This window comes from Gambusia affinis, linkage group LG17 (assembly GCF_019740435.1).
Source record: "Gambusia affinis linkage group LG17, SWU_Gaff_1.0, whole genome shotgun sequence".
NCBI classification, from domain to species: Eukaryota; Metazoa; Chordata; class Actinopteri; order Cyprinodontiformes; family Poeciliidae; genus Gambusia; species Gambusia affinis.
The window spans coordinates 4,642,431-4,656,175 of record NC_057884.1 but is presented as its reverse complement, the minus strand read 5'-3'; the positions used below and the strand labels follow the sequence as shown (position 1 = coordinate 4,656,175).

The 13,745-nt window shown below is 40.5% G+C and overlaps 1 protein-coding gene across 4 annotated transcripts in view; it reads left to right on the top strand.

Moving 5' to 3' along the window:
* The window catches only part of ap3b1a (adaptor related protein complex 3 subunit beta 1a), a 59,773-nt gene that overhangs the window by 2,606 nt on the left and 43,422 nt on the right, over window positions 1–13,745 (top strand). For 2 of the 4 annotated variants that reach the window (XM_044095677.1, XM_044095676.1), the window contains exons 1-6: window positions 338–823; window positions 2,700–2,775; window positions 2,872–2,946; window positions 6,400–6,495; window positions 7,408–7,568; window positions 8,605–8,671. In XM_044095677.1, the coding sequence (XP_043951612.1) occupies window positions 585–823; window positions 2,700–2,775; window positions 2,872–2,946; window positions 6,400–6,495; window positions 7,408–7,568; window positions 8,605–8,671 (714 nt within the window). In that variant the 5' untranslated portion in view covers window positions 338–584. Of the gene's footprint in view, window positions 1–337; window positions 824–2,699; window positions 2,776–2,871; window positions 2,947–6,399; window positions 6,496–7,407; window positions 7,569–8,604; window positions 8,672–13,745 lie in introns of those variants that run through there. The other 2 variants (XM_044095678.1, XM_044095679.1) reach the window with 1 other exon arrangement.

Here is a 13,745-nt window from a genome sequence, read left to right as displayed (position 1 = left end):
TCAAACTGGCCAAAACTAAATTTGTCATAAGCCAGATTTCTCCATGTACAATAAAAAAAAACCCTCCCTTCTTTTGTACACAATTTCTTCAAGGCTATTTCCTCACATTCATCCTGGCTTGGCTATCTTTGATTAAAGGCCTGTCCTGTTGGCCTCGCCTGCCTAACTTGGCAGGGCATGCAGACCCTGGCTGTGTCGGCCCAAAAGTGGATTATCGTACTGCGGTAGCGGAGGAAAAGTGGCTCTATGTTTACCCGCCAGTCGAGATAAGGCCCTCCTTTTTCCCCTAGAGGGAAGTGCTGTTGAGTCGCACACAAAGCCAGGAGGCAGGTGAGGCAGCCGGGGCCACATGTGCCAGCAGGGAGCAGAAACGGTCGAATGACGTCCATTCAGCAGTAGGAGGAGAGAATGTGAACAAGCCCTATCCTCAGGCATAAGGATGACCGTCCATTAGAGAGTTGAAGGGGACATCTTGTGACTTTTTTTTTTTTTTGCACAACAGAAGAGGAAGAGAGAAGTGAATGACAAAGTTTGTGCAGCCTGTCTTGTGGTGTTTTCCCAGCAGTGTCTGGCTTTGGCTATAAATGACCACTGAACCTGAAGAAGAAACAAACGTTTGTGGACTTTCCGTCAGAAGACAGTCCAGGATGAACGGCGGTTTCTCGTCGCTGCGTTTGGAGGCGGCGGGGGCCATGAGGACGGTGCTTGTGTCCGCCGAGAGCTTGCAGCTTACCCTGAAGCCTGAGCTCACCCAGGAGGAGCAGGCCCTGACGCATGCCGCCGCCGCCGGCAGCGGTAGACCCAAGGAGACACTCAAAGCTGGGTACAGCAGTAAGGCCGTTGTCTGAGAAGAGATGTCTGCTTGGCTGCTGAGCCAGATGAAATAGACAGAAGAACGTTAGGAGAATTAAAAAAAAACCCGCCTTGTTGGTTTGAAGCACTCTGGAGCAGAAATATTGAAATCACTCTGTTACTGTGCAAAACTAGAGATGCACCGATCTGATACTGATATCTGTATCGGTCCAGATATCGGAAAAATAATTTATATCAGGTTTCCATGAATGTGTCCAATTCATAAGATCAGACCTATTCAGCCTAATTGTGTGCTCTTTGCTCTGAGCGACGTCATGTTTTACTATTATACACTTCGTTCAGAATTCCTAATTTCACTTGTTGAACCACTTGAATGAAGGTTTGTTGCAGTTTATTTAAGGTATTCAACCCGTTTCCTTCAGTTTCTTTATTATTTTTTATTTTACATTGGTTGTTACTCTTCTAACTGCACTGACTGAACAAGTGAAAGTCGTTTTTATGTTTGACCAATCTTGTGAAGCTACTGGTGTATTTAAACATGCTGCACTGGTGCAGAGTTATCAAATAAATTTGTAATTCAGTATATTTATCTGTTTTAAAAAAAGAAACACTTTAAATCAATTCAGCATGGTTGTTTTTGCATCAAATTGGTATGAACTGATACCAATTTGATGCTGATATCTGTATCAGAGGTGCAAAAAAGTGGAGGAAATGTGAATAAACTTTCTTTCAAATTGTACAGAAAGTCCAGTTAGGAATCTGAATATAATGTAAAATAAAAACAAAGCATGAGGTCCCTCAGAGCACAAAACATAGGATTGGACTGAATAGATTCATCGTTAAGGATCGGGCACATTGTCTACAATTCTTATCAATATCAGGATTAATACAGATACTAACATCAGATTGTTGCATCTCTACACTTTTACATTCAAGGTGGAATTAATTAAGGTGAAATTAAGGCATCTGCAGAGTTTTGCCTCAATTAGCCTCAACAAAACGTAACAATGCTTGTCATGGGAACCATCTGAGTGTTCTCTGAAACAGTTGACTGGTAACAATGTCCTGCTGTTCTCTGCATGGGACACTGAGAACAACCATTGTGAGTTAGCCTGTCAGCTTCCTAAAACATAATCATTGTCGTCATGCCAACAATGAGCCCGTTTACCTCAACTTTTTCCGAGGACAGCGTTGCTGTCTGACTGTGCCGCTGTTATGCAGCGTTACCTTTGCGCGTGTGTGTGCGTTTGTGGGGGCCATTTTCTTGACACATACTACGTTATGGGGACCCACGGCTCCTTGTGAGAATCTGTGTGGTCCCCATAAGGAGAAACGCTGTTTCTGGAGTAGGGGTCAGATTTAGGACTCAGGTGTGAATTGAGTTTTGGTCCAGGTTAGGGTTAGGTACATAATGATTAGGGTTACGATAATGGAAAGGTTTAGGTCAGGGGTGGGCAACTCCAGGCCTCGAGCAACTTTTAGATGTATCTCTACTTCAACACACCTGAGTCAAATAATGAGGTCATTAGCAGGACTCTGGAGAACCTGACTGCACTTAGGAGGTGATTCAGCTGTTGGATTCAAGTGTGTTGGACCAGGGAGACATCTAAGAGTCTAAGAGTCAGGACACCGGCCCTCAAGGACCAGGAGTGCCCACCCCTGGTTTAGGCTGTAGAAATGAATGAAAGTCAATGGAAAATCCCCCACAAAGATTGCCACTTAAACGTGTGGCTGTAATGGGTGAAATGGATCCAGATGTCCAGAACATGGGGATTTCACATCACCTTTGACCCAGTCGAAACTTTGAAACTGATTAGTTTAATAGCCACTGGTGGCACACGATGTTCCAGCTGAGAAGTTGAGCAGAAATGTCTTCCTGTTCCCAGAAACGAAGACCTGAAAGAGATGCTGGAGAGCAACAAGGAGTCCCTCAAATTAGAGGCCATGAAGAGAATTGTTCAAGTGAGTTTACTCTTATTTATTTGACATTTTTGCTTTTTTAGAAAAAACTGCCACAACTACTATGTATATACACTTACATATTTGTATTCCTTTTAGCTCATTTCTAAGGGGAAAAATGCATCTGACTTGTTTCCGGCGGTGGTGAAGAATGTCGCAAGCAAGAACATTGAGGTATGACACCGTTGAGAAGCAGATGATTCATTTCATGTTGGCATGACTCACCACGTGGTTTCTGCTAGTGTGGCGCTAGAACAAATTTTCTCATATGAAGCAAGAATTGGATCATGTGGACGGCTTAATTGAGTTGCGGCGTTATTATTATGGTGGATGACCTAATTAAATCAGGATATTTTATAAAAAGCCGATTCTGTTTCAAATGGATCCAGATTTAGCTTCGTTTGTCTACGTTTGGATTCTGTAGATTTTTCTTTCATTTATATTACCACCAGGCCTTTTGCAATAAGCAATAAATCAATTAATTGCATGGTAAATTAAATTAATTTGCATAGTTTGCTTTTTTTTTCTCTTTTCTCTCTTTCTACCAAAAACTGGATGACAAAAGTCTTCAGTCTGTTGCTCTGGTCTGTCATTTTTGTGGAAGGACAATTTTGTTTACAGAGACTTCATAATTCATTTTATTTATTGTTTTATTTATTTTGGATGTTTAAAATGTCTTCCAGTTCCAGTATTAAATGTTCATTAGAATTTAAAGTTTATTGATTTTTGAGAATTTGTTCTTGCATTATTATCATACCATTAACATTATATTGCTTGAAAATGGTCTCAAAGCAACAAAATTATTGTTTATCGCATTAATTCTTGGGACAATTTATCGTCCAGAAAGGTTTATTGTGACAGGCCTAATTTCAACCACAACATTCAGTGCGTTTTAATTAGATTTTTTTTAAACTTGAAAAGTAAGTGCATCATACGCAAAGATAACACATAGTTTGATCTCTTTTTTTTTTATTATTATTTTGGTTATAAGACTCAAGCATGTTGCGAGTTTCTTTCGTTCCGAGGACGGGCCTCGATATCCTCCCCGCGAAGCTGATTTTAGCAAATGACCAAACTCCAAGCAGCTGTTCCAGAAGGGGGTCCATGCCCAGAGCCTGTGAATATTGATTAGCAGCAGCAGAATAAATCACGATACGCGGAGGGGGCTAGCATGTGAGCAGGGGGCCAGAGGCCGGGGGCCTCGTACGAGTCATGGCGCCGAAGCAGCTGGGCGGCAGGGACCGGGGACAGGCCGGCGGATATAATTGGACAGAGGCGGTCTGCAGTCACATCTTCTCTCTCCTGCCTCGTCTGCACCAGCTGCTAGGGTTGTGTGAGGTCTTCTTCCTTCATCTTGTCTCTATCGTGTTTCCAGTGTGCATGTGTGTGTCTGTCTCTAAAAATGGCCTCCTCATTCTTGCTCGCCTCCCTCCCGCCTCTGCGAGCGGCCAGAGAGTCGCACTAATTACTGCACAACCTGAAGAGTGGAAGTGCAGTTTGCTGACAGCTGCTGTGATTTCATATGAAAGCTTTTGATTTTTTATTCTAATAATTTCTGCTCTGTGATTCCCACAAACTTTGAAGCTGTTTGTTTTGCTCTTTCTTTGGTCTAGATTTTCAAAGACTAAGTTATTTGTAGAAAAGTGTGTGTGTGTGTGTGTGTGTGTGTGTGTGTGTGTGTGTGTAATAGAGATTTGAATCTTCCAGTGTCTTTCTAATCCTGAAAGGGTCAGAGTTTGATACAGAAACAATTCTTTTTTTTCCTGAAATCAATTTTACCTTACATTGGTTGTTCAACTTTTTGTAAAACCACTTTTAGAAAATTGGTTGTCTTTTTATAATCAAAGTTTAAAAAAAAAAAAATATATATATATATATATATATATATATATATATATATATATATATATATATATATATATGTATATATATATATATATATATATATATTTATTTATTTATATTTTGGTGGGGGGTTTAAAGGGAACAGATCCTTGAGGGCTGATGGGTTGTGTCTCCTTTTTTCATGGTGAGTAATGCCATTAATTCCAGCAGTAATGACCAGAATGATGATGGAGAACTGTGGTGCTCTGCTGCTGGTCAATACGTGCTGGACTAGAACGCACAAGCCTGATTACTGGCTGAAACTCTCCGTGATTGTACCTGAAATGTAACCTTTCTCCTGACCTCCATCTAAAATCAACTCATAAATGGGATAAGTAGTTCCTCAAGCAAGTCGTCATTTTTCACAACACCTCTTCTTTCCTCTTTTCCCGTCTCCTTGGGAGGAAATGGCATAGTTTGTTTCTAGAGCTCCAACGAGGTTTGAAGCTGATTTTTTTAAAATCTGTTTTTGTAAAGTTTTGACTTGCAGACACTGATTTGTCTTTTAGACCTGTCATTATTTAACAGCATTCTAATTATTCTAACCAAATGTTTTCACTAGGAGCTGAGGTGACGTCACACTGTGTGCGAGAGTGAACTCTGTTTGAAAAACAAAGATATTGACTGCAAGGTTTAAAGGAGCAGCTTTATGTAAAATCAACTTTTTTGCGCTTTACGTCATGTTACAATGTTATTCGCTCATCAAAACCATACTTGGTGTGTTGCTTTGATTCTTTCAAGGTTGTTTGAGAAAGTCTTTCATTTCCATGGCAACCAGTCAGCTGTGCAAAATGCCTGGTTAGACCTAGCTGATTCTTAAAGGTGGAGTTCATTCTTAGAGCTGCAGTTTCCAAGCTTCTGTCTCACAGAGCAGCCCTCATACTCAACTCCTTTAGACTAGCCAGCAGCAGTTAGCACATACCTGAGTCCTCTACATGTTAGAATTATTTTTTTATTTACTTATTTCTCATATTAGATTTCCTCTAGAAAATCCATTTGGTAGACAAAAATGACGGCGTCCATGCTTTATCTTAGTGAGAACGGACGGCATAATCACTGGTCTGTGACTTTCTTCTGTGTGCGGGTCAATGGCTCCGGGTTCCCATTCTGGGTCGGGACGTTTTTAACTGATGACTAGGCGTAAATCCTGGATTGAAAAGGTGATCTGAAAGCAGTTTCTGTGTGATTGTAATGTAAAAAAAAAAAGCCCCAATAAAGGAAAACGGCCTGTGATCTGATTGAACGTCCGACATTCCAGGATCGGCTTTTTAAAATCGTTTCGGTGTTGTCAGTGCGACCTCATTGGCTGCTCCAAAGTCACCTGGACTTTGGTGCGTCTCTGGTTTTATTCTTCTTTCCTCGCCGAGGAGCCGATACGAATCAATGGACAACCGGCCTTTTGACATCCAAGCTAGTCAGGAATGAAAGACAAATATTATCTCAAGCTTTCCTGTGAGAAACGAAGAGCAAGGCTCACTCAAACCATGAACTTCTGAAGACGGGAAACCTTTTATAGCAACGCTTTTTCCAGCCCTTTGAATAAATGGACTTCCAATGATAAACAAAAAACAAACTGTAGGAAAGCTGTCCTTTTTATCTCGCATGTCATTGCTCATATTTTCCATTTGATAACTCCAAGGCTTTTTAAGCGACTTTACAACCAACCACCAGTTTGTTTTCTTCTCTGACTTAAAACGTGAACTTTCTAAATGACCTCTTTCTTCTCTTTCATGTGTTGGGCAGCTGAAGAAGCTTGTGTACGTCTACCTGGTGAGGTATGCAGAGGAGCAACAGGACTTGGCTTTGTTGTCAATAAGCACCTTTCAACGGGCCCTCAAGGTAACAATAGTCCAATCTGAGGCATTTTCTTTGTCTGAAGCCTTATAAACACTGGAGTTTTATCAGGCAGATTGTTCTCCAACTTTTAAATAAATCCAAAGTGTTTCAGCCAAATGGTGTTACCGTTGTACATCCATCTTTAATGCATTCTCACTCATTTCCACTCCTTGGGAATTAATTTCTCATGTTTGCCACACCAGTAAGTCAAAGAACTGCCTGGATTGAATATAAATTTAAGCAAATTATTGAGCCATCACACAGTCATGCTGGTAACTTTTTGTTTAGGGCTTCATAGACATGATTTAGAAGGTGGTCAGGTGTTGAAGCTACTGGGGAAGCCACTTGTTAAGCATGTTTGCAATCATCACAATGCAGAGAGCCATAAACATGGCACTTGTTTCTTATTATTACAGCGATCTACCCCAACATTACATGGCAGTTTGAAGCCCAGTAGTAAATCTAACCCTCCACAAAAATTGGTGAAGATGTTCCCTGAAAAAACTCCTGAAATTTGCTTGTGTTGCTAATGCTAAATTAGCCGGGTCTTTGAGTGAAACAACTCTTATTTGTTTCCTAAGTGGATAAGTAGAGATTTGATATTTCTTGATCCGAGTTTGACTCTCCACCAGTGTTGTTTTTTTTCTTTCTCTCTCTTCACAATCGTCTGCTTCAGTTTTTGCTCCATCTTGAATTATTTTCCACAGAATTTTCTGTTTGACCAACTTCACTTTTCTTGTAAGCATCTGATTTCAAAATCAGTACAAGTCAGTGTCAGTGCTACTTGTACCACGGTTTGAGAACCTGATATTAGAGATGAAAACAAAAATAACTTCTACTTTTTCCTTTTCCCTCTTGACTCAAATTTCATTACAATGGACACGTTTTCACTCTTCTTCTTCTTTTCTGCACCAGGATCCAAACCAGTTCATCCGAGCCAGCGCCTTAAGGGTGCTGTCCAGTATCCGCGTCCCGATTATCGTCCCCATCATGATGCTGGCCATCAAGGAGGCGGCCTCTGACCTTTCCCCTTACGTCAGGAAGACCTCTGCGCATGCGATCCAAAAACTCTACAGGTAGGATTTTACACACAGACATTGGTGGATATTCATCCCATATGGATTGATCCCTATTTTGCCACAAAATATTCATCTTTTGATAACTGTGACTTAGTTTTCAAAAGGGTTTTATAAACTAGTGGCCTTTCTTCATTAGGGGTCAGGAAATGTGGTAAATAGAGGAGTGGATGACTACAGGAATTGGACAGGGTTGAGAATTGTAATGTGTGGTAGTCATCTTTGGTGCACCTAGATCTGCTTTTCTTTTTAAAAAAATATAGCAAACTTTATTCTCGGTGCTGAGAATGAGCAAACTGGTTTAGGCAATATCAAATTTTGTTGGACGATAAATTGTCCCAGAAATTATTGTGATAAACGGTAATAACTCCTCACGTTATAATGCACAATAATTTACACCCAACATTCTTACAGAAAAAAACAAGAGTACTTCAGTTGTTTAATTTAAAAAACACTTCATTCATAGTTTATTGTGTAACAGTTAAAAAAAAATCTATATTTTTGTAAATACGTTTGACTTGACATTATTTTCCCCATGTGACCAAAATGTCAGAACATCACTGGTTAAAATGAAAGCATGTTCATGTTTTTGAATCTCCTAGACAAAGTCCAAACCTTAATACAATTAAGAAACTTTCGCGGGACTTGGGAAAAATAATGTTCAGATGCTCTCCATTAAGTCTGACTGAGCTATTTTGCATTCAAGAGTAGACAGAAAAGAAAGAAAGCCAGTTCTACAAAGCATCAAATTAGGGAGGGTGAATGAAAATCCTAAGCACACGGATCAGATTTGAATTTGAAGAAACATGTTCAAAATCACACATTTTCCTTCATGTTGCTCGATTACTCAAAATCCCAATAAAATACGTTTAGATATGTGGCTGTAACCAGTTCAGATGGTTTCAATACAGACACAAGGAGCTGCACTCCGACCGCACGCTGCTGGTGATTTCATGTCTGTTCTTTCATGTGAATATTTGCATCTCAACTGCTCACCGTTTGTCCCTTTTTAAAAGCGTTTCTCTTTTCCTCTCAGCTTGGACGCTGACCAGAAGGAGCAGCTGATCGAAGTGATTGAGAAACTATTGAAAGACAAAAGCACGGTGAGTACCTGCCGCGCAGCTCGCCACGCAGGCCACCGGAGGGCGCCGGAGTCAAGCAAGTCCTCCGGCACCCCGACTCATTCAGCAATGCCATGGTTTGTTAACACCCACTTAAACCCACACGTCTTCAGATGCTCCCTGTTAAGTGTCCATTTGGAAGGAGTTTTCGCTCTGATGCTAGTGTCAGCTTAATTTTCTCGAAGGCCAGCTCCTCTTTTTTTCTTTCCTCCCCCCCACCCCTTCTAAAGTAGACCTTAAATGAGCTGGATTCTGTGTTTAGAAACAACGCGGACGGCCCATTGGAAGCCAGCAGGCGGTCACCGCAAATACTAAAGGGTCTTTAAATGGCAATTTCAGATATGTAGATACAGGCTAGAGAGTACGCCGTAGGGTTGTGTTTGCACGCGCAGATCGCGCACAGTTTGTTGTGATTACGTATTCATAGAGTCCAACTATCATTATACAAACAAAACAAAACAGCTTAGGCCAAAAGGGGGGAGGAGTGGGGTCGGAGTGGTGGATGGAAAGCCCGGTACCAGATGCAGAGCATATTTAGCCACCAGACGCTAACGAAGACAGATGACTTCTCCGTGCCGGAGCCCACATTGCGAGGCAGGGGACAGAGGGAAAGGGCAGCATCATCACACAGACACACAAGCGCATCAGTCGGTGATGAATGGCGGAAAAAAACCTAAACACAGAGCATGCCTAATGTCTGTAAAGTAATGCATTTTTGTGACGCTGAAACCCGAGCCGTGCGAGGATCTTTTGGACTTGCAGCGGCGACGACAACAAAAGCTAACCATGTGAAATAACAGTTTACCTGTTAGCGTGTGGCAAAATGTCTAATGGTGTTTTGGAGTATTTTTCGTTTTGATGAGATGACCAGTCAAACCTTGACATCCTGATTCCAGCTTTTAGCTCACTTCAATTTTCTCTCCTTTGTGAGAAATTGACGTTTTTGAGCTTTACATCATGTTATAATGCTATTCTCTTCATCAAAATCATAGCTGGACTGTGGCTTCGATTCTTTCATGCTTGTTTAATAAATTCTTCGATCGACTGTGGCAAGTGAGTTCCCCTCTCAGCTCCTTCAGACTAGCCAGCAGCAATTAGCAAACACCTGCACATCTGCTAAGCTCAATATAAGAGCCACTTCTCAGAGCAACGCTAGTAAAAATGTTGTTAAAGGGTTGAGAGAGGAGCCATGTTTAGACTTCCTGAAGGCGGAGTTTCAGAAAGAGGTAGATTTTAAAGAGACGGAGGCCCAGTTTCAAACCCTTAAATCAGGAAGTAAAATTTCCTTTAAGTCATATTTGATAAATATAGCGTTTTACAACTGAAGGTAACGTTGTTACTTGATTGTGCCCGTTAAGGAACTGTATTAAAAAACATGTAAAACAGCATTCAAAGTATTTTCTTCTGTCATCTCTCCTCTGGTCATTCATTATTTCTATTTGAAGCAGAAGCAACAAACCTCGTTTGTGAGAGAAGTTGCAGTAAAGCAAGCTTTTGCAACTTTACTAAAGTAAAACAACAAGCCAGGTACACATAGACATTACCTAGCTAGCTAGCAAGCAGCTAGCTTTGTTAAAATATCAGTCGGTGTGTATTCCCTAGATAATTCAGATCCTTCCCTTCACACTAAACTTTCCAAAAGGCTGCCAATATTTCCAAATCCACCAGGTTCAATGACCGACGGTGTGAAACTCTGAGGGATAACACAGGGCCACTGACTTCCATCCATCCATTTTCTAACACCCTTGTCCCTTAGAGGGGTCAGGAGGTGCTGGTGTATCTCCAGCTAACGTTCCGGGTGAGAGGCGGGTTCACCCTGGACAGGTCTGTCGCAGAACCACTGACTTAACTCAGCCTTCTCGTTACCTGCTGAAAGGCTTGCTCTCTTTCGCAGCCGTTGTAGGAAGCACTGTTTTATTTGAAATGGCTTTTTATTTTTCTGTGCCTCCTCTGACTTCATCTTAAATAGCCCAGTAATACTGAGGGAAAAAAAAACAAAAAAAACGTATTTTTCCTGGAGTAGCAACTGGATTCTTGAAAATATGTGGTGTTCACTGATTGGATAGAGACTGGATTTTTGAGTTTCCAAACAGGTCAAAAACTGTCGATTCGGATCAACAGCTGAGCTCTATGTGCGTCTCTAATTAGCTGAATTACTTCAGGTAACTTCCTAGTCTGATGTTGGCTGTTGTCCAACTTTCTGTTTTGTTTTGTTTGTCTTTTTTTTTTTTCATTTGGTCTTCTGGGAACTTTTTATAGAACATTGACTGGATCAGTTCTGTCTCTTCCATAATTCAGTTTTATCCAATCAAATCAAAAAGAACCAGTTAATTGACATCTTTAAGTGATGCCACAGTTAAAGTCCTACACATTCGCGTCTAACTGTGTTTCAAGGTACATCTTTGTGTTTTGTAGCATTCAGTTGGATCATTTTTTTAGATTTCTATTTTAATTTCCGAGTTAAAATTTGACTTCGACTTTTTGTTCCTTGTGAGGAAAGAAAGCCTTTTACTGTGTTAGGACATGAGAAGGGCTCCTCTACTTTTACGTTATTAAGTTGAAGTACTTACCAAGAAAAAATTTGACTTCTTATTTTTCTTTTATTTTAACATTAATTTGAAGTATTGTTTTTTTTCAGTGCTTTTCTTTTCCAGATGAAAGCAACTTTGACAAAACTTTACCGACTCTTCTTTAAAGAGATGCACCGATCATCCCCGTGGCCGATACCGATATTTACTTTCATCAAAGTTTGACCCGTCGATTTTGATTCTGGATGGGCTTCTCGATGTTCTTTTTAAGGACTGTAACAAATACTTTTTTTTAAAAAGGGAAAAAAAACATTTGTCCCTTGTTTTGAATCCAACGGGTAAGGAGAGAACTACAGGATCGTTCCTGTTTATGCGTTAGATGTCATGTTGCTGCATTTACAGATTTAGAAGGAAAAAAACTGAATCATTTTTGTGATTTACAGACAAAAATCTCACCAATCAGAGATTATCAAGGAATAATTAGCTTTCCCTTGTGTGTGTGGTTTTGTTTTTTAAATCAGTTTGATATTTACAGTAACCTTTTAAAATTTCATTCGTCTCACAATATTGCACTATGAGTAAAATTAATATCAGGTAAATGGTTAAACACTATTAATCTGGTGGGTTTTTTTTCTGGTGCTGAAACACCCGGTTGTTGCTCGGTGTGCGTCTTCGTGTCACCCCCCCTAACACACACCTTTGCTGGCGTTTAGCTAAACGCCCATGGCACACGGCGGGCGCTTTAAAGAGAAAATGGGGAGCGCCTGATGACGGAGACAACATAGGAGTTTGTGCAGCTGTTTTACCGTGATGGATCTATTATCCAGCCATTACAAGATAAATGATCGATCTCTCCCATCCGTCCCCCGCCCTGCACCTTCTGCAAAATTGAAATGAGAACAGAAAGGAAGAGCAGGGCGGGGGCGGTGGGGTACTACGATTAGGGCCTAGGTGAGATGCCCATTAATTTAAGAAAAGGGAGGAGTAGGAGGATAGGCCGACCCCATGCCGGGCCATCAATCAAAAAGGCGCGCGTTGTCTCTGACGTGATGACCCAGCACTCTCCGCCTCCCCGCCACCTTAATTAGAATTCATAGCAAAGTAGATGCAAGGAAACGCTTTGGGCCCCTTCATAATTTTATAGGAAATTTATTGTTATTAGAAGAACCATTTGCTTAGTGTGATTTTTCCATTACCGTCTTGTCACGCGGGGGTAGATAATATGACCGGGGAGGCGGCGGCGGCGTATGAACGCCATAGATTGGGGTGTCAGATTTGTTGATGGTGCGTGTAGTTTACCTTGGAGCCGGATCTAATCGGGGGGCTCGGGGTGGAGGTCGGTGGTCTTAGTCGGAAACGAGAGCTTGGCGGTTACGAAGAGAGGAAGTGACACGGTAAAACACTAGTGTTGCTAAAACACAAGACTACTAAGGTTGAAATGTGGGGATTTGTGTTATTTTTTTTCACCACATGGCAACTTTAGAGTGAAAAAAACAAAAAAACATCCTAGTTTAACTGTATTTACACAAATAAAAAAAAAGATCTAAATGCTTTTATTTAAAACATAAACTCTTATATTCCCTCCACTGTGTAAAATAGTATCACATATTGATAATTACAGCCTCAGTAATAGTGATTTCAGCACTAATGGAGCGATTTAGAATGAACTCGTTTGATAGATGCTGTCACTGTGCAGAATCTATCCACTCTTCATACATTATACTGATTTTAACAACCTGGTTGATTTAATAGTTTAATCAATGGATTAATAGATGGCTCCCAGTCAGAGGGAACCAATCAGAGCCACAATTAGTGCCTTAGCGCTGTCAATCATGCTCATGTATGCTAGACCTCCTCTCCCACATGACTTAAAGTTTTAAAATGGTTTTTATTCACTGTTCAATAGTTACTACATTCAATTAGCATAAATGCTTCCTCATATTGTCTGATTTTTAGATGGCCAATTTTAAAAATTATAAAATCATATATTATAACTATTACCAGATTATACCATTTTTCATCACAATCCTCTCTTTTGATTGTAAGAAAACAAGTAATATTATACATTAATCACGTCAAATTTTATTTTATTCCCACAGATTTTGGTTCTTTTTGCTGCATTGTCACTTTATGTTGTGGTTTATTGATTCATGTTTCACATTGTCCTTCTCTTGGTCTCACTGATGATCACGGAGGCAACAGACATTTTGAAGCTGATGTGTTTGGGAGAACAAGGCGTTGCTAGCAGACATCAAGCTAATTAAACGGTTGATAATTGGTTCTCTTCGCCACCGCTTCGGCCTTCGCCTGCTCTCTCTTCAATAAAGTGTTTGTTCTTGTATTGTTGTTGTTTTTAATTATCATCCAACTTCTTTAAGGAGCTTAAAGAGTTTATTGTAATCAGAGCTGTAAATTGCTATTATGAGGACTGAAATTGCAGCCGCACTACAAAGTTTGCAACAAGAGTCGTACGTAACGGCGCTTTATTTCTCTAGAGTACCTCTATTACTGCTTGTTCAAGAGATGAA